General features: G+C 40.9%; 1 protein-coding gene and 1 pseudogene across 2 annotated transcripts; one reads left to right on the forward strand and one right to left on the reverse strand.

Moving 5' to 3' along the window:
- Positions 1–17,973: 17,973 nt before the first annotated feature.
- Positions 17,974–20,308, forward strand: LOC146649026 (uncharacterized; annotated as a pseudogene).
- Positions 20,309–22,250: 1,942 nt separating this feature from the next.
- LOC146649027 (uncharacterized) lies at positions 22,251–25,771 on the reverse strand. Of its 2 annotated transcripts, XM_085386746.1 has the most exons (5): positions 25,604–25,749; positions 25,360–25,476; positions 24,836–25,228; positions 24,168–24,284; positions 22,251–23,658 (listed from the first exon to the last, which is right to left on the reverse strand). In XM_085386746.1, exons 3-5 carry the CDS (start codon positions 25,211–25,213, stop codon positions 22,582–22,584), a joined length of 1,572 nt encoding a protein of 523 aa, XP_085242872.1. In that variant the 5' UTR covers positions 25,214–25,228; positions 25,360–25,476; positions 25,604–25,749; the 3' UTR covers positions 22,251–22,581. The 2 variants fall into 2 exon arrangements, with proteins under 2 accessions (XP_085242872.1, XP_085242871.1); XM_085386745.1 differs by lacking the exon at positions 25,360–25,476 and having other exon boundaries at positions 25,604–25,771.
- Between the last annotated feature and the right edge of the window lie 276 nt (positions 25,772–26,047).

Here is a 26,047-nt window from a genome sequence, read left to right on the forward strand (position 1 = left end):
GCATGCATATGAAGTGCTGCCTGCTATAGTAAAGGTTAAACTACCAGGTCACAGGTGTCCTGTTTAATTTGTATAACTCTGGTACAAATGTACACAGTCTGCCTGGCTCAGGCGTGTCAAACATATGGCCTGAGGGTGAGAATCAGGCACACGTGATTATGAAAATGTAAAGGAGAAATTCTGTTTTTACAATGAAAAATAAATATATTCATCCATTGAGCACCACAAATGATAAACGTCCACCACGTTAGACCTTTCACATTTGTCATTCTTTATGCAGGTGGTTAGGACAGAGTGTACTCGTAAATGACATCCTCATCTCCAACTTAAACATCTCTGCACTGATGAAAATGTCAGTTCCTGCTTTTGTTTGGGGTTTTTTTTTTGCGACACCACTACTCAACGAGTGGTGTCTTAAACAGGAATCCTAAATGTCAGCTGAAGAATGATGATTTCTACAAGAAAATCCTGAAAAACCATCGGCTCACGCCCTGAAGCTGAAGCACATTTAGGTCATGCATCAGTACAATGATCACACGTCAGCAATTAGTTTTTCACATAAGACCAGGTGGGTTTGGATAGCATTTTTTTCTTTAATACATGAATACACCATTTACAAACTGCACTTTATATTTACTCAGGTTATCTTTGTCTAGTATTAAAATTAGTTTGACAGTTATGCAAAAACCAAACACGTTTGATTCAGAGGAATCAAATATATGTTTGTTTTTTTAGAATTTGTGAAACCTGTGCTGTGCTTTCAACATCTGCAAAGGCCCAAAACCTGAAATCTGAAGACACAAATCTTCGTTGAGGTTCACTAACATTTTGTTTTACAAAGTCTCGCTTCTAAGTGTGAATGGTTGTCTGTCTCTGTGTGTTAGCCCAGGGTGTACCCCGCCTCCTGCCCTAAGACAGCTGGGATAGGCTCCAGCCCCCCTATATATATGTACAAAAAAAACAAGCTCAAGCTCCCAGGCCTCTGGTAGAGGACCCGAGCTTGAGGGTCCTGCAGTATCTTAGCTGTTCCCAGGACTGCGCTCTTCTGGACAGAGATCTCCGAAGTTGTTCCCGGGATCTGCTGGAGCCACTCGCCTAGCTTGGGAGTCACCGCACCTAGTGCTCCGATTACCACGGGGACCACCGTTACCTTCACCCTCCACATCCTCTCGAGCTCTTCTCTGAGCCCTTGGTATTTCTCCAGCTTCTCGTGTTCCTTCTTCCTGATATTGCTGTCATTCGGAACCGCTACATCGATCACTACGGCCGTCTTCTTCTGTTTGTCTACCACCACTATGTCCGGTTGGTTAGCCACCACCATTTTGTCCGTCTGTATCTGGAAGTCCCACAGGATCTTAGCTCGGTCATTCTCCACCACCCTTGGGGGCGTCTCCCATTTTGACCTCGGGACTTCCAGGTTATACTCGGCACAGATGTTCCTGTACACTATGCCGGCCACTTGGTTATGGCGTTCCATGTATGCCTTGCCTGCTAGCATCTTGCACCCTGCTGTTATGTGCTGGATTGTCTCTGGGGCATCTTTACACAGTCTGCACCTGGGGTCTTGCCTGGTGTGATAGACCCCAGCCTCTATGGATCTTGTGCTCAGAGCTTGTTCTTGTGCTGCCATATATATACATATATATATATACATATATATAGGGTTTTGGAGTTGACGTCACGCCGCAGTGCACTGTGGGATCGCTGCGCCACGTCAGTAGGCCAGGAAGCAGAACAAGCGCACAGTGTTGGAGTGTTGGAATCGGGACTGCCAGAACCATGCTCAAAATCAGCGCAAAAGACTGGGGCTGTAAGGGGCTGTATCGCGACCGATTGTGCCCAGACGCCAAGAGACGGTACTTTGAAAAAATTGCGTGCATCCGTAATGTGGACCCGTATGAAATAAGGAAGTGTAGTGGAAACCCAGACGACCACTGTGACCGCGTTGTGTGGACACAGAGAGACCTTGCTGTGATATGCATCTTCCCTGATGTGGATTTCTGGGAACCGCGCTTAAAGCAAGCACAAGACTTCTTTCGTAAAGTGTGCCTTCCTGAACTTGTTGGGAAATACTTCTCCAAACAACGTGCTGCTCTAAATAACCTGTAATGTTTCATTTTGTGGTTCAAGATTAATGCCAGCTGTGTGTTACCATGTAAATAGTTTGCATTTCATTTTTATGTGATTGCTAAGTACATGTGAACAGATCAAGAATAAAACAAACAAACAAATATACTATTCTTTTTTGTTTTATTAAAACAACTTCACACAAAGTACAACTATTTACAATGTACTGTACATCCAAAAAAACAGCTTTAAGAATACTCAACAGGAGCAAGTGTCATTTGGCCCTGGTTTGACAACAACACTGGGGCACATATTCACCAAAACAGCAAACCTTAACGATCTTATCAAGAAGTGTTGTCTTCAGCCTCACATGATAAGAGTAATCGGATTGGCATTGTAGTGTGTAACATTTTGAACTTGTTGCGCTAACTACCTATTACTCGCTCAACATGAATTCTCAGGTGGGCAATTGCTCTTGTTTGTTCAACGTCCCTTGCATCAAGTGACAGTAGCCTTTTGTGAAAGCTGGAATCTTGACCTCCGCACACATCATTCCTACAGCATTTCTGATGTCAAAGCCTCTGTCAGCCAATACTACGTCCCCTGGTAACAGCTTTTGAAGAATGCCACATCTCTCTGTGATGTGTTTATCTGATGCACGACCCCCCATCCCCTGGAAATGAAAGAAATATCTCCATGGGGTGTAATCCCGATGAGGTATTTATGGTGTGTGTACCCTTGTAATGAGAGTATGTTTGTGCACGTGCCTTTAAATTAGATGGTCTTTCTGTTCGAATCTCAAAACAGTCAACAATGTTGGCTACTCGTTTTCCAAAAGTTTCAGTAAACTGTGGAGGCATTGTCGCCTGCAGACAGTGCCTCTCAGGCCAGTGCACCAGTGCTCCTAAGCGGGCATACAAAACATCAATGGTATCGGTGAAGACAGAAGACAGTGTTTTGTGGGACACATCGAATGGATGACAAAGATGCTGGACTGGAAGATCAAGTCTCAGACGCATTAGTGTGAGTAAGAGCATTTGGAAACCTGTCAGTTTCTTCGATATTGGCAGGAAATCTTTGACAGTGTTGAAGAGGGACATTAAGACAGCATAACAATGTAGTCCAGTGTAATATCTTACTTTTTCAGTATCATCCTTTAAGAAACTTTCATTCAGCTCTGTCTTTTGCAACTGTGATTGAAGCAGTCTGTTCTCCTCTAGCAGCCGGTTTATTTCTGCTCTGCTCTGTTCATTGCACACACAATCCTTCGTCTGCCCTTTAGCTTCCGTGACGCTGTCTGTCCAATGACCACTGTCTGTCCGATGACCACTGTCCACATTTGCAGCTGCTACCTCAACCTCCACTTGTCCAACACAACTGCTGTCCACTGCCTCCATGACATTGTGATTTTGTTGTTGGTCTGTCAGATCTTCATCGATCACTTCTGCACGGGGCACACCTTCAGACTCTGCAGCTGCATAACTGAAGGCCTGTAAGATAAAATTAGACATAAGGTAAATGTACACCAATATTCCAATGACAGGTGTGTTATTCATCTGGAAGTTATGTGCGGATTAGTGTACAGTGATAGCAATTTAGTATGTTTTTAGAGGGGGGGGGGGGGGGGGGGGGGGGGTTACCTGCAATGGGTGCTCTTTTTCGCTGTTTCCGTTGCATACGCCTTGAGTGCTGGTCCAAGTCTGACACAGGTATGTCGCCGTGCCCCATGTGCAGTGTTGGTGCCCAGTCTGGATTTGTTACATCCATTTCATATGCTGGTTTGCCTGCAATAATGCCAAATCATAAGCAACTCAGTCGACATGACGTGGTTCTGCAGCATCACACATTAGCATGTTTTATCTCATTATCTATGACCTCAGCACATTGAAAGTAACACTAAAAGCCTTTCAAGAGTGATATGAATTAATTTAGAACTCACCGGAAAGAAAATGCCGTGAGCAAACCAACAAAAAGCTGGGGATTGCAGAGAACTCGATATCCCCTCGTCTCACCGCTGCAATCCAAGCCTGACGTCTTTGTTTAGTCATATCGGATACATGGGATCCCTCACGTTGCCTCCAGGATGGAAAACGATGAAAAGAGAGCCCATTATCCAGCTTCTTGCCTTCACGATCGTGTGATCTAACGTTGCAACCGACAACACAACACGTACGATCCATAGCTGAAATGGTATCCTTTGGCTGGCCTACTTGGCCTACTAGGCTGGCCACATATGTGTGTGTATATATATATATATATACACATATATATATATACACACACACACACACACACACACACACACACATATATATATATATGTGTGTGTGTGTGTGTGTGTGTGTGTGTGTGTGTGTGTGTGTGTGTGTGTGTGTGTGTGTATATAAAAAAAAAAAAAACACCCAGCGCGCCCCTGCGGGCGGTTTATCCTTCAAGCTCGGGTCCTCTACCAGAGGTCTGAGCTTGAGGGTCCTGCGCAGTATCTTAGCTGTTCCCAGGACTGCGCTCTTCTGGACAGAGATCTCCGATGTTATTCCCGGGATCTGCTGGAGCCACTCGCCTAGCTTGGGAGTCACCGCACCTAGTGCTCCGATTACCACGGGGACCACCGTTACCTTCACCCTCCACATCCTCTCGAGCTCTTCTCTGAGCCCTTGGTATTTCTTTGTGGATGTTGGGTATCGAAGAATCCATAGGTCCCTCATCCTATTCATGTAGCCCCTGCCGCCGGGGTTACTTGCGTAGTAGCATTCCAACAACGCCCTGTTTTCGTCTCTTGCCCACCGATGCCTTCTTGTTCCAGTAGCCCACTTTTCGTCAGGGTGCCCTGGTTCCTCAACACCTGACGTGGACCTTGTTGATCCGGGCGACGTCCGAGCCGGCATGCCTTCATATTTATCTGTCCTAAGCGGGCATACAAAACATCAATGGTATCGGTGAAGACAGAAGACAGTGTTTTGTGGGACACATCGAATGGATGACAAAGATGCTGGACTGGAAGATCAAGTCTCAGACGCATCAGTGTGAGTAAGAGCATTTGGAAACCTGTCAGTTTCTTCGATATTGGCAGGAAATCTTTGACAGTGTTGAAGAGGGACATTAAGACAGCATAACAATGTAGTCCAGTGTAATATCTTACTTTTTCAGTATCATCCTTTAAGAAACTTTCATTCAGCTCTGTCTTTTGCAACTGTGCTCGAAGCAGTCTGTTCTCCTCTAGCAGCCGGTTTATTTCTGCTCTGCCCTGTTCATTGCACACACAATCCTTCGTATATATATATATATATATATATATATATATATATATATATATATATATATATATATATCTGCCAAAGGTGCTACTGATGGGTCAAAGATCAGAGTACACTTTGGCCTATAAATTGATTCCATGGTTTCTATTTTAATGCCAACTGCTTATTTGTACTATGCTTTCATTTCAGAGTGCAATTAAAATAACAAATTTCCCACGTGTGGGACTAATAAAGGTTATCTTATCTTATCTTATCTTATCTTAATTAGACATTAAAATGCACCATTTTCAATTTGAAAAAAGTGGAAAAATTGAGGATTTCTAAAAGTTTTGAGTAGTGTAGCTTTTCAGTGAGAACTTCCTTTTTCATGACTGTAGCTGCTGAGTGAGGAGTCTTGCTTTCTTAACACTTGTGCTTAAATGTTAGTACTCATTCATTCAAAGTCATGATCAATCTTAGTCTTTCCTGTTTATCTTTCCTGTTTTTTCAAAGCAATTCCCAGATTCTTTGGAGGATTTTCCAGCTAATTAAATTTTTGACAGCACACGGGATTTTCATTGGAATGAAAAAATAGGTGGCTGAAAGCAAAAATGTGAAAAACCAAAACAATAAGATAAAAGAGTCTAAAAGGTTCCATAGTACTGTGTATATGTGTACAGAATATATGCTTAATAAAGCAGGTGTTTCACCTACAGAAGGAGCAGTAAACTAGCGTACAGTTCCAATATTTGCCTAACAAATCCGAGTTCTTACTTGACATAAACATGCCTGAGGAAACAAATGGCCCCCGCTAAAGCAGCTGCATCTAAATCAAAGTAAAAGTATACAGTCTCCCCACACAGCTCTGGGCAAGAATGAAAGCCTTTAATGGTGGTGGTGGATTTGTCAGCTGAAGCTCTTGGAAATGATCATTATCTCTGCTTGTGGCTGCCACATTAAAGGCCCAGTGTGTTGGCAGAAACATGTTTGATAATCCCACCACTTATGGCTGTTTTCATATTTGCTGGCAGATATATCTCCTCTGATAAGCTGTCACTGCGAACATCACGATTCCATGTGGCAATTAGGCAAGCAGATAAGGGTTCACAGAAGGTGCAGAGATCAGTTTCCTGCCATTGACTTTTACTGCCACTTCTTCTGCTCGCAGGCAGGCCGGAGCATGTGAATGCATCGTTTGGTTTAATGGGTAAAGCTGATCAAAGCATGATTTTCAAAGCCTTACTCATATGGAATTGTTACATGCAGTCTCTGGTCTCGGGACCTCTGTATCTGTCACCTGGCAACAAACTTGTTGCCTGGATACAACACGCTGTTTCCACTGGATTAAACAGGACGGGGATTGAAAGACCTGTATCTCACGACAGGCTGGGGTGGAAGTGCTGTGTGATGTTAGCACTGTCACTCCAGCAAATGAAATGTTGAGTGCTGCATATTAGCATGTCTTTGAGATCCACCCACAATCATCCAGCTGTGCTATGAATGAATGGCTCCCTGCCTGCTATGCAAAGACTTTCTTTAATCACTTGACCAGAAGTAAAATGCAGTCTGTGTTTATCAGAGCTAATTTTGGACACGCTGATGGAGAGGCAGAAATGCCACAACCACAATTACACCATGGATCTGCCATCATCCGTCCCATTCCTCTGTTGGACATTCTCAGTCTAACAGACAGTGGCTACAATTTTCACCTTCACTCTTTAACAGTTGCTCAGGGGTATATCAGGTGCCCGTTCAGTGGATTCGAACCCCCAACCTTCCGATCATGGGGCGACCACGCTACCTACTGAGCTATCCAAACCTTTAATTAACGACAGTAAATTAGATAACGTGATCAGAGTGGCTCAACACTTTGGCTGAAGCAAAGGTGAAGAGACAATGGATCACATTCCTACATGTGTATATCAGCTTTGAGGATGGCTTCTCTCCAAATATGATTCTGTTTTCCTCTTTGATTACTGAGAAATATTCTGCACATGGTTTATTACTAGTTTATTTTCTATTCATACCTCATGCGGGGTTCACAGTAACTGGCAACGATTTTCAGATTTTCTATTCTCACGTGCTTTCTAGCAACTTGCAACTTGGGGTTATATGTTGCCTGGAGCAGCTGGGGACTGGACCACCAACCTTCTGACGAGCAGATGAGCTGTTCTACAGAAGCTTAACCTGCCATGCACCTCCTTATTAAAAACCTCATCCAGTGCCACATCAGGGGCCCTGACGTGAAACCCAAAGCTCGTCCATCCAAGACTTTGCTCAACCTACATGAAACCTGCCTCCCTCTAAATGTGAATTTTATTTTGAAAATCCAGTCTGTAATCTTAACTATGATCCATCTGTATGTCCACCTGTCTGTCTGCAGTTAAACTCCTACACAGAGCTGTATTTATAGGGAGGCATGTTAGTATCAGAGAGTCCTGACTGTACAGGACAAATGGACAGCCACATTGTGGTAATGATATGACAGTCCAGTCAAACTAAGCATGATCACAGTGGCCAGAAAAAAGAGGAACAGGCAGATAATACACGTAAAAACTGATAACTTCATCATCACATGACAGAAAATAATAGTTTGTCCAAAAAGGTGGATTTGTCACCAAAGTTACATTTCCGTGTTTTTATCTGAAGTGCTGTAAAATTAGTGTTGATGTATCAAACCAATGAAAGTATAAGTTTGAAAAGCATCATTTAGTTCAGTTCAGTTTTATTTATATAGTGCCAAATTGCAGCAACAGTTTTCTCAAAGCACTTTATATTTTACAATAATACAGAAAACAACAACAACAATCCAATGATCCACCTGAGCAAGCTCTTGGAAACGGGGCGATATCTGTCAGCTCATAGCAAGAGGGTTTCTGACTTTTCTGTGTGAAATTTGAAATTTCTTCCTGGTCTCCTTTGGGTTCTCTGATTTCCTCTCACAGTAACCTAACACGCACATTAGGTTACGTGGTGATCCCAAACTGGCCACAGATACCAGGCATACAAGCACTTCAGGCACCGTATGAATGTAGTTGTGGCCTGTAGTCTAAAGCAGCGGTCCCCAACCTTTTTTGCACCATGGACTGGTTTATGCCCGACAATATTTTCACGGACCGGCCTTTAAGGTGTCGCGGATAAATACAACAAAATAAAACTAGTACCGGTACCGAAAAAAAGAAGATTTATTCATAACACACTGAAAAGACCCAGGAAAACCGAGTTAACGATAAAAACGATAACAAAATAACGCTGAAAACCGATAAAAACCCTGAAAACTATACATTTCACACCTGAGCCTCAACTCTCGCGGCCGGTACCAAACGACTCACGGACCGGTCCGAGGCCCAGGGGTTGGGGACCGCTGCTCTAAAGCATGTTCAGTCAATAGTGAGATTGGAAAAGCTGCCGGTTCATTCCACCACACATTTGACATCATAACTTTACAAAATACATTCAAAATAATAGAAGAAGACAATTGGAAACATTTCCTGATGCTGTTTGAGTAAATGACACGAACTAATCTGGATCCAGTCTCATCCATGTGGATCCACTGACTCAGCTGATGGGTAGTGTGGAGTGAAGTCTTGGTCAGCCTGCAGTGTCAGACACTTAGTAGTCAGGTTTCAGTGGTCAGCTGACTGCAGACTCCATATACCATCACAGTTTAGCGGTTAGTTTAGAACAGAGAGACTATTGGACTCATCAGCTCTCATGCTGCGATACCTTTAGAGTATACAACCAGTGTTGGGGAGTAACGGAATACATGTACCGCCGTTACGTATTTAAAATACAAAATATGAGTAACTGTATTCCGTTACAGTTACCGTTTAAAAAGGTGGTATTCAGAATACAGTTACTTTGTTGAAATAAATGGATTACACTGCGGTACTTTCCTGTTTCATATTGTGGCGGGTCAGGACTGTTTGGGTTTTGTTTGACAGCTACGTTCTTTTGTTCCAGGCGGCAGCGTTACGGTTGCCATGGTTACAGGGCGACACTCTCTCTCTCTCTGCGACTGCGTGTTTCCTGGGTGAGAGAGCGCCTTTTCGTTGTTGTTGTTGTTGTGCTAAGCTAACAGGCAGAATGCTACAAGCATAGCTCTAAAGAATGTAGCATCATGGGTAGTGTAGTCCGTGCTGCAGGGAGAATGGACTGCCATACACGTTATGGGTCTGTGAGCGCGAGGAGGGAGAAAAAGGGGAGTGGAAAACTATGAGTTGTCATCGAGGAAAAACGGGAGCTGGAAGCATGTAAATATAATAATAACCACTGCAGCCAAGAAGAGTGCCTGACGAGCCCAGCTGTAAGTAAGCTGTTAAGACTCGACTGTACACCGTGTTCGTGTTTTCCTCTGAAAACAATAAGTTCCGTTGGAGCAGTCTTTCAACGCCTCTCTCTGTCAAGAAAAGTTGACCCACACAACAAAGTAAAGCTATTTTTCGGCTACGAGCCGACAGGGACCCCACCGTATTAGTCAGAGGTCCCTTTACTACAGCTCGGAGTCGCGGACCTTCAGTAATAGTAATAAATCACACAGCAATAGTACATTCACGTTGTTGTAAAAAGCATGATAATATATTAAGTAATCCAAAGTATTCAGAATACGTTACTGTCATTGAGTAATGTAACGGAATACGTTACAGAATACATTTTGGGGCATGTAATCTGTATTCTGTAATGGAATACATTTTAAAAGTAACCTTCCCAACACTGTATACAACCAATCATGTGCATACAGAAATATTCAATATGATCTTTGCAGTGTTATCCTTTTATCTCTGCAAACATCTCTGTGAAAAAGCAGATGCTTCACACTCGCGCTCCTTATTTCTCAATAATCTTTAGTTATTGTCACAAGCATTTTTAAGTGTATTTAAGCATTTTTGGGGGGTCATAAGTGAATTTGACCAGTTTTGTAGGTTGATTGAGCTGGCCACAGTGAGTGAGTGTCTGTTTTTGGATCAGCAGTAACCAGCAAAAAACTAAAGAGGATCACTTTTCATATAATTTTAATAATAATAATAATGCTGCCTGAGAACACATTTTTGAGCGAGTACAAAGCCGCTTTGTGTGGATATAACTCCAGTGTCACTGATGCAGAGGTGTGGACTCGAGTCACATGACTTGGACTCGAGTCAGACTCGAGTCATTAATTTTATGACTTTAGACTTGACTTGAAAAAATGTTCTAAGACTTGTGACTTGACTTGGACTTTTACACCAATGACTTGGGACTTGAATTGGACTTGAACCGGTTTACTTGAAAAGACTTGATATTTTACCCCAAATATAAAATTTAACACGCATATTATATAGAGATTGAAAATGTGACGTCATTCATGGGTAAAACCGCAAAGGATTCTGGGAACTCGTGGCAAGCGGTACTAGCGCACGCAGGCTTTCAATTAAAATCAGTTACACAGCAATAAAAAGAAACACAAAAATGTCAAGAAGCTGTTGTATTATTAACTGCAATAGCTGGTCGCATGACAGCCACGGGAAGCCGACGGGTAAAGAGATCGGTTGTTATCGGATTACGTCGTTGAAGAGAAATTGTTCGAGCCATGTTTCCGAAGTAACAAAGAGGCGACTGGATTACAGCCATTCAAAGAGCAAATATAACGTCCCAGAACCCTCCAGCTCACATGTTAGGCTGCTCCAAGCATTCCCACAACGGTCAGTCTGCTGTTGTAGTTAATGCGTCATTTTCATAACATAATTGGTGATATAGGTTACAAGCAAGTCTGGCGCTGAACAGAAATTGTCGCGCTATGCTCCTTTATTTATTGTGCATAAATAGTGAATTGTCCTGACACAATATTGTGTTTCGCTTCTGTTATTATGGTACACTGACAAAAACATATACTTTTATTCACAGGATAAAACAGGTTTTTTGTATCACTAATTGCCCAGTACGATTACAGCATACAATATTATTGTCACTGCTACATTTCTGTGATGCTACCAGAAATTATTTCCACTACTAATTAATTACCGTTGAGCTCAAAGGTCCTATTAATAAACGGTTAAGGAATGTGTATTTATGATGACGATTTGTGAGACTGGTAAACTTATGATACGTACGATGGTCTTTCGTTCTACACGGTGCATTTCAAGGTCCTGCACCCATCCGTCGGTAAACTGTACCTGGGCTTGTTGCAGTGACCTGAAGTTACTAAACTTCATGAGTGTATGCGCTCACTCCAAGAACCGTATAATTATAAATATGCATATAAATATGCTAAGATGAGATAGCTGACTTCATCCAACTAGCAAATGTTGTCCAGGCTACGTTGGTGATACAGTTTTTTTTAATATGTATGATATTTTTGTCATGCGATTTTAAAGCCGGTCCTACAACCGCATCCAAGAATAACATGCAGCTTATCTCAGAACTGTCGGTGAAAATTATTCTTGGAGCTAGGTTTAATTGAGCTGCATTTTAAAGAGGTGCAATTTCACAATTTGTGTATATTTTCTAAGTTCACTATTTTGTCATGTGTTGAGAAAAACACAGATTTTAAAATTACATGGTCTAATATTTACATTTAGCATAACTGCAACATGCTTTTTTTCGTTTTTTTTTTTTAAAGACTCGAAAGGACTTGAAATTCAAACTTTCAGATTTGTGACTTGACTCAGACTTTTACACCAGTGACTTGAGACTCGACTCTGACTTGCCTGACATTACTTGAGACTTGACTTGAGACTTGAGGATAAAGACTTGAGACTTACTTGAGACTTGCAAAACAATGACTTGGTCCCACCTCTGCACTGATGTCCTTTCATGCAGCCATTGATCAGCTGTTACTGGCATCTTCTGATGCATTTGCTTTCAGTGATGTTCCTCAGGGGTGACGTGGGAGGCCTCTTTTAAGCAGCCAACTATATCAGTGCTATTTATGACTGTCTCATTACAAAGCTTCAAACATGTGCGACATAACTGCGATCAAAGGCTTGACTTGAATACTCAGACATACAGTGGGTCAACACTTCTGCTGTGTCATGGGAAGACCTAAATTACAATTTCACAAGACAAAAATATCTCTCTTGATTTGTGTAAGAAAGGAAATCTGAGTTGGTGGTTTTGGGCGGGTGTCGCTCAGTTGGAAGAACACAGCCGACACAGCCGAGGTCAGCAGTTTGATTACAGCTGCAGCTTCGTATTCAGATATGAGTGGAGGTATATTAGTGGGCACTGAGTGTGAATGGGTCTGATGTGTGAGTGAAATTCCCACAGTTAACTAAAGATCAGTGGCTATTATGGAACTGTACCTCACACACAAGCAGTCCCGTGTGAGAGACCAGGCACATGGACTGTAGCACAGGACAGTCACTTAGAGATAGGGTGAGAAGTTCGGCCATCCGGGAGGGGCTCAGAGTAGAGCAGCTGCTGCTCCACATGGAAAGGAGCCAGCTGAGGTGGTTCGGGCATCTGACAAGGATGCCCCCTGGGCGCCTCCTGGGTGAGGTGTTCCAGGCATGTCCCACCGGGAGGAGGCCCTGGGGCAGACCCAGGACACGCTGGAGAGATTATATCTCTCGGCTGGCCTGGGAACGCCTTGGTGTTCCCCGGATAAGCTGGAGGAGGTGGCTGGGGAGAGGGAGGTCTGGGCCTCTTTGCTTAGGCTGCTGCCCCCGCGACCCGGCCCCGGACAAAGCGGATGAAGATGGATGGATGGATGGATGGATGGATGGATGGATGGATTTGATTCTGATTCACAAGGTCCTGAATCGATTTGATCCACAATTCGATTTGATTCAATTCGATTCGATTCGAATCTGGGAAATTTTGCCTCAGACAGTCAGAAATATTATAATTCAGATCATGCATCAGTACATTCCCATATTTTTGTATCTATAGAAACAAAGCTGACACTTGTGAGACTTTATCAAAGGTGTGAGCATCACAGCAGATGCCTTTGTGTCAAAGTAGCTGAAGATAAAACAGAAAAACATGAAGGTGATTTTCCTGGCCTGGATTTTATAAAAAGATTCTGCATTAGATCAAAAAAGAAAGAAAACCATGAATCAACACATGAACATTACCTGATGCTGCTGAAGTGAAGCAGAGCAAAGTTACAGAGGTTTGATTAGAGACACAGCTGAGAGTTTTGCAATTATGCATAATTTAAAAAGTTTACATTTGATCAGTAGCCTATTGAACAGCAGAAATTAGGGTTTGTTGGAAGTAAGTAAAAGGAAAAAAACAGCGGCCGACAGCCTGTAAACAACGGCAGACTTGTGTAACAAGCAAGTTAATAATGCAGAAAACAGATTTTTAGACGGGAAACTGTTCTTGAAGTACACTGAGTGTCATGATTCGGCTGTGTGCAGGCTGGATGAGGACCCAATCGCAAACTCACGGAGGCAGGAATTAACTCAAAATTCACAGCTTTATTGTTGGAGAGCAAAACCATACAAACTAAACTGGGAAACTATAACGTAATAGACGGAGAAACACACGGCCATGAATGAGGGAGAACGCGACACAGAACAGAGGGAGACGCGGACATAAATACACAGAGGGTTAACGAGGGAAGTGGGAGCACGGCTGACACAGATAATCGTAACGAGACAGGGCAGGAGTGAACGCAACATGACGCATACTGACGAGAGACTGTCAAAGTAAAACAGGAAGTACACAGAGGTTCAGACAGGAGGAGAGAGAGCACAGACATAACGGGCTGGGGAAAACATTGAATAAAACACAAGGAGGGGAGACGAGGGCTCACAGATACACAGAGGGGCACACAGGGGGTAAAAGTCACAAGGGGAAGTCAAATAAGGAACAACTTAACAGAACAACCTAGAAACCAGGACATAAATAAAGAACAAAACACAAAACACACAAAAACTAAGAATACTGTGCCAACATGGCCCAGGATCATGACACTGAGAGAGAGAGAGAGCTGTGCATGAAGTGTAATTTTATTGTGGTGGAAGCAAAACAGAAAAGTCAGAGGGAATAGTGATGGGATTTCCAGCTCTTTTTAGAGAACCGGCTCTTCAGGTTGTTTTGTTGCTTTAATTAATTTATTATTAACAATAATTTTAAATTATGCACAAAAGGAATTACTAATGTAAAAAAGTGGTTTTATTTATATATGTTTATATATAAATATATGCGGTGGCCCCTAGAGACAAAACACGTACAAACTACAAAACACATTTCTAGCGTTAACTGAACTTCAAAACAGAGCTACTAGATCACTCAAATTACACAATTGAAAGCATATGTGTATTGTTTGTGTATTTATACACAAGCATTCATATATATTCAAATAATTTAAAAAAATGTTCATTTACCTGTTATTACCACACACCAAATCCGGTCGTTGGTACTTCCTGGCTTGTGTAGCCACGAGGTAACAAAAGCTCAACACTGCCCCCTAGCATCCTGGAGCACCTCTGTTGTGTTTTGTACGTGTTTTGTCTGTAGGAGCCACCGTAAATATACTTTTATTTATTCACTCCACATAAAATCTAATAAATAAATCATATAATACAAAAACCAACTATTCACATTTCAACTTTTAACTATTTAAATTTTCAGCTCTTTCCTTTTAAACAAATTTAAAGTGAAACAACACAAAACACTGCAAACCACAACACAATTAAATATAAACTAAAATATGAAAACAAAAAGAACATGCATGTTCTCTGTCATATGGGCCTGCATGAATAAACTTTCTGAATCCTTTATCATCCGCAACTGAAAATAGCTGTGGATGATTACTATAGAGATTGACAGACCACGTGACTTTCGCTCATTGCATGCCGTGAACTCGTGGCAAAACAATCCAAGTACCTGCATCAAATGCAAGCATTTGCAGCACCGCAAAACGTTCATTCTTCGGTTCCAATAAATTCTTGCTTTTTCTTTGCCGCCCAAAAAGTTATGTACAAAACGAAGGAGAACAATGCCGGTCCGTACAAAGACTTGATGAAAGTCAAAGAAAAGATACGAGGAAAAAAAATCAAACCAGTGCACACAGAGGGACAAAATACGTTAGCGTGCTGCCCAACTTTCACCAGCTCATATTTATAATTATACGGTTCTTGGAGTGAGTGCATACACTCATGAAGTTTAGTAACTTCAGGTCACTGCAACAAGCCCAGGTACAGTTTACCGGTGCAGGACCTTGAAATGCACCGTGTAGAACGAAAGACCATCGTACACATCATAAGTTTACCAGTCTCACAAATCGTCGTCATAAATACACATTCCTTAACCGTTTATTAATAGGACCTTTGAGCTCAACGGTAATTAATTAGTAGTGGAAATAATTTCTGGTAGCATCACAGAAATGTAGCAGTGACAATAATACTGTATGCTGTAATCGTACTGGGCAATCAGTGATACAAAACAACTGTTTTACCCTGTGAATAAAAGTATATGTTTTTGTCAATGTACCATAATAACAGAAGCGAAACACAATATTGTGTCAGGACAATTCACTATTTATGCACAATAAACAAAGGAGCGACAATTTCTGTTCAGCGCCAGACTTGCTTGTAACCTATATCACCAATTATGTTATGAAAATGACGCATTAACTACAACAGCAGACTGACCGTTGTGGGAATGCTTGGAGCAGACTAACCTGTGAGCTGGAGTGTTCTGGGACGTTATATTTTGTCTTTGAATGGCTGCAATCCAGACCATCCGTCGCCTCTTTGTTACTTCGGAAACATGGCTCGAACAATTTCTCTTCAACGACGTAATCCGATAACAACCGATCTCTTTACCCGTCGGCTTCCCGTGGCTGTCATGCGACCGGCTATTGCAGTTAATAATACAACAGCTTCTTGACATTTTTGTGTTTCTTTTTATCGCTGTGTGACTGATTTCAATTAAAAGCCTGCGTGCGCTAGTACCTCTTGCCACGAGTTCCCAGAATTCTTTGCGGTTTTACCCCTGAGTGACGTCACATTTTCAATCTCTATACCTTTCTAATGTGACGTTGTTGTCCCTGGCTCTTTCTCTCTCTCTCCCTCCCGCTCTGTTCCTGTGCTACTGCCAGTGTAACTACCGCCCCTCCCCCCTCTGCCCAGCAAAGCACAAGACTGCGTGAGGAGTGAAGCGGGAAAAAAGTGCGAGAGAGAGGGTGAGAACCCCCCCACGGCTCCCAATAAGGAGTTGGCATCGTTCACTTCAAAGAGTCAGAACTAAGAGCCGTTTCGTTCGCAACAGACACATCACTACTATCACTAAGAGTGAGTTCATGATGATGTTTATGTGAAGCGTAGTTTGGATCTTCTTTTGCTGCTGGTTCCGTTTGGAGAGAGATCAAACTAACAGCTTTAGAATCAGCAAAAAAACACAGGCGTAAACACAAAACCGCCGAAACATCAGAATCAGCGAGCTGTCGGCTTTCAGCCCCGACTGTGTCCGTGCCGTCGGTGAGAAAGGCGACATCTCACTGATCCTGATCTGTCGGCGGGTCCGAGCTTTGTGTTTACGTCTCCGTGCAGAATCCGTGTTCCTGCTCTCTTTTACTGTTTTAGCTGTTTGGTGGTTGTTGACATCAGAGGCGGAGCCAGACATTTGAAACACCCGGGGCTTAGCCCTAAAGGGTAGTATGCATGTGGGATTTTTTTTTTTTTTTTTTTGGGGGGGGGGGGGGGGGGTGTAGAAATGACTGAAAGATTAATTGGCTCTGTTTTGAGTTTTGTTCAAAAAAGAAGGACTTCATATAGGGAAAAATATATATCACATGTGCAGGACACCTTAGACTAGTTTTTTAATTAGGCAGCAAGGCAGAACAAAGTCGGGCTGTATCAAGACACGAGGACTAAACCCCAATTCAACCAGACCCAGAACTGATCCGGAATTAACACAGGACTACAACAGTTCAAAATCAGGACTACTGAGGACTTAACCAAGACAGAACCAGAATCAGAACTAGATGATAGTAGCACTAAAAATCATCATAGACCTGCACTACACTTATTTTTTAATTCTACCAAAGTCCACTATTTAGATTGAGAAAAGTTTATATAATTATTTAGCCTTGTTGTGCAAACAAGCCTGCATAACTTACGGAGCCCCCCAGGGGACATGGGAGAAAAAAAAATTAGGGAGGGAAAAAAAAGAAGAATTAGGGAGAAAAAAAAAATTAAGACGGACTTTTGCGAGATCTCGCAAAAGTATTGCGAGATCTCGCAAAAGTATTGCGAGATCTCGCAATAAGTATTGCGAGCGCTCGCAAAAGTATTGCGAGATCTTGCAATAAGTATTGCGAGATCTCGCAAAAGTCTGTACCATAGACCTCCAAATCAGCACTGAAACCTTAGAAACAACCACAGCGATGGAGGACACACACCCATTTGAGCGATTCATAGATTTTTACTTTGAGCTTGGACTAAACTATAAAGACATTAAAACTGTGCTTTGCATTAGACACAGTTTTCATATAAGCGAAAGACATCTGAAGAGAGTTCTTAGCGCAAGGGGACACACTCGCCACAAAGCGTACTCTGACCTGGCCGTCTTGGTTGAATTTATAGACAACCAATTGCAGTACTCTGGGCAGCTTCACGGATACCGATGGATGTACGCTAAATGCAGGGAACATGGACTACGCGTGAGGAAAGAGGATGTGCGCTTGGTTTTGAAGGAGCTGGATCCCCGAGGCGTCGCACTGAGGCAAGCAGTACGTTTCAGGCGGAGGAACTATTTTTCAAAAGGGCCGAATTTCATCTGGCACATGGACTCCTACGACAAACTGAAGCCATATGGCATCTGTATCAATGGTAGTATTGACGGTTTCTCGAGAAAAATAATCTGGCTTAATGCATACACAACAAATAGTAATCTGAAAGTGATCGGGGGGTATTACATAGAAGCGGTGCAGCGTTTAAAGGGCTGCCCTAGAGTTGTGAGGGGCGATCTTGGAACTGAAAATGGCCATGTTAGAGGCTTTCAGCGTTTCCTTGTGCCCGTGGCTACTAACGACACCCCTGAGAGTTACTTGGAGGGAGCAAGTACCGCCAATCAAAGGATTGAATACTGGTGGCGTTTTCTTCGCAGCCAGTGTCTGGAGTTCTGGTTATCCTTATTTGCAGACATCAGAGACAACGGGTACTTTGATGGTGGGTTTCTGGACAAAAACCTCCTTCAGTTTTGTTGCATGGAACTCATCCAGGTGAGTTAATAAAATATGTTTTGTTGCGTGCCTGGATGCATGCGTGTGTGAGTGAGAGATAAAGGAAACTGAGGAAGTGAAACGTCTCCTGTACTCGTTTGTGGTGTTCCCATTATCACAAATGTGGAAGCCAACTGCTCAGCCTCTGTGTGGTGGTGGTGGTGGAGGACCCCCATCTTTTTTTTCGGGCCTCCGCTTTTTTTCTAGTGGCCATAACGGGTCACATTTGAGCATACAGAGTAAGCAAATATGTACTTGTAATGTGCTCAGATAATTTTAATAAGTGCTTACAGAAAGACAATTAATGTAGCCTCTAACTGCAATTGATTTACATCGGACAAACAGACCAAGCACTATGGCTCATAATACAATTACACCTTACCTGTTTGGACTATATTTTTATATTTCATTTTTACTTGCTGCCAGGAACGTTTGGGGCCTGTTGGGTTGCACCTGCGCTCACATCACATCACAAAATAAAATGTATAAAATATAAAATAAAATATAATAAATAACGTGTTAAATGGGTGGAAATCCCTAGATCAATGTTTAAATTAACACTCACGCATTGACTCTGTCGGCTATGTTTTGCCATGCATGCTCCCTTTCTTTTGCAGCTGAGGCTGTGTTACTTTTTTTCTGCAAGATTTGCATGTTATCGGCATATGCTGCCATCAGAATTTCGGCCTCAAGCGCTGTAAAATACATTGACCGCGCCTTCTTTCCCTCCGTCTCCATGGTGACTCGCTTAATCTGTGCTCCACTAATAAGGGCTTTATGTATCCTCGTGCGCGCGCTTAACTTGGGGTTAAAGCAACTCCACGTTGATTGAACTAATTGTTATCAGCCTTTCTGAAACCGAATATTCCGAGTTGGACAGTTCGGGGTTACTCAACCCTGAGTATCGTTTTTCACTTCCTGAAATAGGGCCCTGTACCAGGTTTAGGGAATGGAGAGACTTGCAGGAAGAAAGAGACAAGACAGGGAGAAGCGGGTGAGAGGAGCAGGGAGTAAATGAAATCAAAAATTGTGTAAATACTATAATTTCGGTTTAAGCAATCGGCCGCCTTAAGGAAGAGCTCAACAACCAAGACTACAGTAACATCTATGTTGTTTATGTTGACATGTCATATGAAATTTTCTTATCTATAATATTAACTATTTACAATTTGGAATTATTTCGATTGGGATATCAAAATAACTTACAAATACAAAATACAATGATCAGTGACATAAAACAAATTGATTATTATGAGGTGAGTAGATGAGCCAAGCAGGTAGTAATAAGACTAATAGTACTAATGTAAGATATCACAGCATAACAGTAACCGTAGTTAGTGTGTGAAACACTTGTACAGATGACATTAGGTAAAGTACATGATTACAAAAATGCACATGATTGTTTAAAAATAATAAATTGCATAAATCTAATAAACCTTCCTCTCAGTGAGTGAGTTGTCTCATCGTGATTTGGGTATATGTATATACGTACATGCGATCGCATTTCTTAAATTTCTGTATTCTTTTTAACAGGATGAGCTGGATGACACTGCACAGGTTTGGAATACACACTCCATCAGGCCATCAGCAAACATCAATATCCCCAGTGGTCGACCTAATGTAATGTATACATTACCTGAGCTCTACGGGACAAGAGACTTCCTTTGCCCCACTGAAGAAGAACATGTTGAAATGTGTAAAACTGAGTGTGTTTTTCGACTGACCAAACCATGTGACCCCGATGTATATGAACTGTGCAATATCATCATGACTGAGTCCCATCTGACTCCACCAACCATATCAGGCTGTGAACTTGTACATGCATTTAAGAGAGAACATCATGGCATTAGTGTAAATTGCATACAATGCAGCAGAGAACATTACTCAAAATTGACCTGTGATATGTGCGAAAGCTAACTTCTGGATGTTAAACAGACTGTAAACTGTAAGCTTTCTAGTACACAGTCATTTATGAGAATATCTTATATAGAAATATTTATTGTTGTGTTCCAGGAGGGTCAGTGAACTAAAGTATAAAGGGGAGTCTCTGCCTGTTAATGATATTCTGAGTGTTCTTTAGCACAAAAACACTGTAATGTTCTGTCAAATGTTATCAAGTTCCATGTCTATGTGTATTACTTCGAATTACTTTAACTGTGTATTTGGCTTGATACATGGATCAAAACATAAGACACATCTTAATTTAATGTGTTAGGAGTTTTAATGTACAGTGTTTAATCAGATAATGGTGGTTTATGTTGAGTATTTTGTAATAATTTTTAAATGGTGAGTTGGTTTTTATTTACACCATCTGTATTTGTTAATGATGGGAATGTTTAGTTGTTGATATTGGCTAGAATACTGTTTAAAATCGAAGAGATATGATATTATGCCTTGCTGCTTTATATATATTATAACGCCAACTGTCACATTGGCAGGCTACATGAAATGGTACTAAGGGGCATCATGATCTGAGAGGGGGCACCTTGGCATTTTGCTGAACTCCAGTTTCTCTGGCTAAAAATATAGTTATTTCATGTCATTTTTGCTTCTTTTTTTTTAAACTATTTATTCTGATTCCAGAAGAGCTTTAGTTTTTTAATGTTGGTTAAACAAAACTGAAAAAATAAAGAACTAAATAGAGACCTTTTGAACTCTTAGAATTTCTAATAGATATAAACATTCTTTTTTTGTCACTGAATTTATCTGAAGCTTATTTTATCAGCTGAATAACAAATTCTTTGCACCCACCTGTTCTGTTGATGAACAGCAATTTCATTCGAATGCTATTTTTGCAAAACTCACCACTTCTGAAAGGATGATATGTGTTGTTGAACTACCGGACAAATAAACTGAAATCTAATCAATTTCTAATTATTTTTGGACTATGTAGTACAGACAACTAAAAAATTGCAAATGACAAAAGCATATCGACAACATCTGTGTATTGACTGCCTGTGTTCCCAGGCACTTTAATTTCAGAGAAGGGTAGACAGAAGTGCATAATCTGTCAAAAATGTAGCAATACTTTATAATTAACCATATATACTATTTAATCTAATTAGAAATCCTGGCCTACAATCTTGTTTATCCTAGAAACTGTTAAATCTGATTATCATTGCTTGTTAATTTGTAATTATATAAGACAGTATAAAGAATTGTGAATCATCTGTATGTCACATTATGGCAAAGTCCTTTCAAAAAAAAAAAAAAACTTGTGATGGCAATATGATTTTTAACAAAACAACTAGTAAACATTTTGGAAGCTAATCAAGGGAAAATAGGACTTATTGTTACAAGATGATGTTTATAGGCCACATCAGCTTTAAGAATTTGTAAACAGGGTCTTATCATTAACTTTCAATAACTTCTTTCGCAACCATAGTGACATTCTTTACTAATATTAATGGACTTTTCACCCTAAAATCAAATTTACAAATTTTTCTGTTCGCTAGCTGTAGTATTCCTTAATCCACACTGTTTTAGTGTGAGTTGCCCAATTTTAGAGATATTGACTGTACAAGCCTACCCCTCTCTTGTTTCACATGGTACTTAATGCTTAGTAGCAAAGTCCTTATGTAGACCTTATGTAGCTTCATGTTGTTTTTCAACAAGGAAGAGATCTCTACAGCTAATATCTCCCAAAACTAGGCAACTCACGACAAAACATTCTAGATGGATAAACAGCAAGCCAATGTGTGTCACTGCGGGGTATGCAGGTGTGTTGAGAGAACGTACCCAAAAGCAGACAACGAGAGAGAGAGGACAATCAACTTAAAACAAAAGCAAGCCTTTATTCTGGCTGATGGCTGGAGTAAAAGAAAATAATGACAATGTGTACAGCAAATTTTGATGTGATCTGTCCCTCTAACGCTAAACACAAACCTTGTTTTCAACAGAAGTTAAAGATGTGGTCATTTTCAAAGAATTTTAAACAATAAAGAGTCCTTGTGAAATCTGACCTAACATACAACTAAACCATCAGAAAATTAAATTTGTGACTGCTTGTTATACGGCTGAATATATCAAATGCTTCAATGACAAAATGAAACAAGGCAGAATTTATGAACTCAAGGATAATCATACAAATAAAAATTACAGCTCTAACCATTAGTACACTCATCAAGTTCAAATGATGTCCATTTCAAAGTAATTGCTGGAAAGGACATTGTCGAACTCTGTGCGAAATTCAGGATAAGAACTGTAAGTGCATGGCACTTCAAGGGTAGCTCCACAGGTGTGAGCAACAGGCCTTCTGTTGAGCCCAGTTTCAGCATTAAAGCACACCAAAATTTTGTCAACACATATCACAGAAGATCCTGTGCAGAAGCGCAGGATTTTTTCAGCTTTGGTTCCATCAGCGTTTTTAACATAACGCTGAAGATGGTTAAACGTTGTTTGTTCTCCGTGAGACAGCATGATTTTTGTTGCTTCAAATAGCTGCACTAGTCTTTTGCCTGTGGCCTTCTTTGTCTCATACAGAGATAACACACTTTCCTTGTCTGCCAGTTTCAGCTGCAGATGTGCCATGGGTGTGGAGAAGCAATCCATTATATACTTAGGCTCTTGGAGAATGGCCTTATGAGCCATTGTTTCAATGGCAGGCTGCATGTTGTTCTTAGGTGGTAGGAAGTGGGAACCCATCCTTGTAAAAAGGTCAAGCAGGTCCTCTTCATCATTTTCATCCATTGTGCCTTGGAGAGCCTTCTCAACAGCTGATCTCTCAACAGGAGGCAGATAGTTGAGAAACGATGCAATCAGAATGTCTACATCAACTGAGTCCATTCCGTGGATGCAGGCTAAAATGAAAGCCCTTGACAGCCTCACTGGAAAGACACCATGGTCTAGTAAGCCTTTCACCCATATCTGCCCAACTGCTTGCCATTCAGCCTCACTAAAGTCTGGCCTCAGCCTTGGAACTCGTTCATTTTCACCTTCACACTGTTCCAAAAATTGCTCCCAAAATGCAGTGTAAACCTCCCTTGACACCCCAGCATCATCAACAGCATTTTCATTTACAAAGTTCATCTTTAAAGTCACATTCAGAATGCGACTGTCTATAAATACAGCCAAAAGATCATCAACAACTTTTATCCTGCGAATTGATACATGTAGGGGGCTCTGTGGGTCTCCTGAATTTGATGGGGAAAGTTGGTTGCTTGAATCTAAACGCAAACCTTGTGCAATGAAATTCAGTCCATGGTCCTGAGTAAAAGACAAAACATGCACATTCCATAAGAAATGCAAATGAATTGTACAGATTACACAATATCAATGTTCTGAAAAAGTTTGAAATTTATTTGTCTAATTTTAGTGGGCTGTACATTCCCAAACCATGGTTGCACTGACAATTTATATATAACATTAACATTGTGGCCTGATGGATGTCCTTGTATGCCTCACAGAAAATTATACAAGTGTTCTTTACATGTATGAGAAGACTCACTTATGTGCAAAATAGGTAGAGAACACAATAGTGACACCAAAACAATGTCTCACTGCTGTGTTATGTAAATAACTTGATTTCAAGACTAAATTTCCTGTTTAATCTTATGTTAATGTAAAACACTGGAATTGTCTCTCAACTGACAATATCCTTTTAATTCAAATAGACCCACAAACTGCCATATCCTCAGAAAATAGCATGACATTTTTGGCATCTCTACAGTATGTAAAGGTAGGTGTTTATGGTTGCCTGAATTGATCCATCTTACCTGTGCAATCTGGGGTGCTTCCTCTTGTATTGACTGCATATGGGGTGTGGGCAAGCCATTAGCTGAAGACAATGGTAGCAGGAAACCATCCATAGGTAATCCATTTGTGTCGGCATTCTGAGAAGGAAGTATTGCATTAATTGACAACAGACACCTTAACCCTTCAAGATTAGAAGACTCTTCTTCAATCTTCTACCTTGGCCTATTCTAAGTCATGAATGTTCTTAAAAAGTCTGCAAAATATGTCAATAGGTATTAAGAAATAGAACAAAAATACACCACTTTATTTTCAGCCTACATGTCTCACTTACAAGAGTAAAAAGACATATTACAGTGGAATCCCACAGGTTTTTATCAGATCTTGATGTACTTATTGCTACTTAAAATGTTGTATTACTGCTGCAAAAAAATCAAGTTTTAAACAAACAAGAGATGAATTCTGATTAATAGAAATTGAGCAATTCTTTCACAGTACTGTGAGTTATTTCTTTTACGATCCAAAAGAATATTACAGAAAATAACACACATGCTTAAATTTTGTCCAAGCAGGAATGCATGATCAGCTTTTTTAAAATCAGAACTATGCAAGTTACTGAATTTGATTATTAATAAATTTCCATATTTTGTCACACTTGAACCATATCAACCACAACTGTCCATGGTCTTACCTGTCTGAGATCCTCACTGTTGACATAATTCAGGGTTATCACGACTGTGTCATCACCATCTGCTCTGACAAGATCCTCTTCAGGATTCCATACAACCGTATCCGCTTCGTCTATGTGTGGAAAACGACATTCCAAATCTTCTGGAAGTTTGTCCCAGGACTCTAGTTTGAAGGATTTGTTAGCAACTATACTGGTCAGATCAATAATTTCAGAGCAGTGGTCAGGGAAATCATGATCACTTGAGTCAGTCTGCTGCCGCTGTCCCACGACAGTGTTTTTAATGTCTGTTGGGGTTGAATGCATATGATGGGATTTTTCTGGACTTTGTGTTGTCACTGCCTCACAGAGTGATTTCAGTTTTTTTGGATTGGGTTCCATCTGGAAATTGTGAATCTGTGAACCAGAAAACAAACACAAGACACAAACGAAAATAATTCAATTATTTTTTCAGCAGCCAGTCATTTTGTACATGTTAATGAATAAAAAGCTGTAAGTCTTTCACAGATGTATTAAATGTACCTTACCACACAAGTCAACAACAAATTCCTGGAATAATTTCATCCTTCAGAAGTGCAAATATTCGTAGATGTACATAAAGCACTTGAATAAGACAACTCTTTATTGCAGTTGCACAGTCAAACCTAGTACAATAGTACAACAAAATTAGAAAATGTCGCATGTTACCACCGAGCACTACTAAACACAACAAAATACAGTAACTTTAAAGTGATCATTATTTTTAATAATAACTTTCTTATTTTAACAAACCTGTTTGCCAGTGTCACTGTCAGATGAATCCCCATGTTCAAGTAGATCTGGGACAAAATCATCTGTCTCACTGTCAAATCCAAGTAATGTCACCGGTGAATCTTCTTCAGTTATGCTGACAGAAAAATCCTCTTCAGATGAGGACTGAACTGTTAACAATGTTTCATCTTTCGTGCAAATGTAAAATCTCAGGAGCTTCAATATGGTTTGTTCATAAAGTTTGCCAACAGTGTCATCTAAAGCAATCGGATTTCTTTTAAAATCACAGATATCAATGACAAAGTCTTCAACTCTCCCTTTTGGCGAGTACCCATCTGGAAAAAACAGGTCCTTTCCCATTTCCAAAATCTTAGCTACAGTTGTAGTTTTTTCCACAGTTGCATGTCTTGTTCCTCCACCATTTCTGGTTCTCACTTGACGGTATTCATTACTGCTTAAATGAAG

Source organism: Rhamphochromis longiceps, linkage group LG17 (assembly GCF_057381845.1).
Source record: "Rhamphochromis longiceps isolate RC_006_pf linkage group LG17, R_longiceps_female_GT1.1, whole genome shotgun sequence".
Classification (NCBI taxonomy): domain Eukaryota; kingdom Metazoa; phylum Chordata; class Actinopteri; order Cichliformes; family Cichlidae; genus Rhamphochromis; species Rhamphochromis longiceps.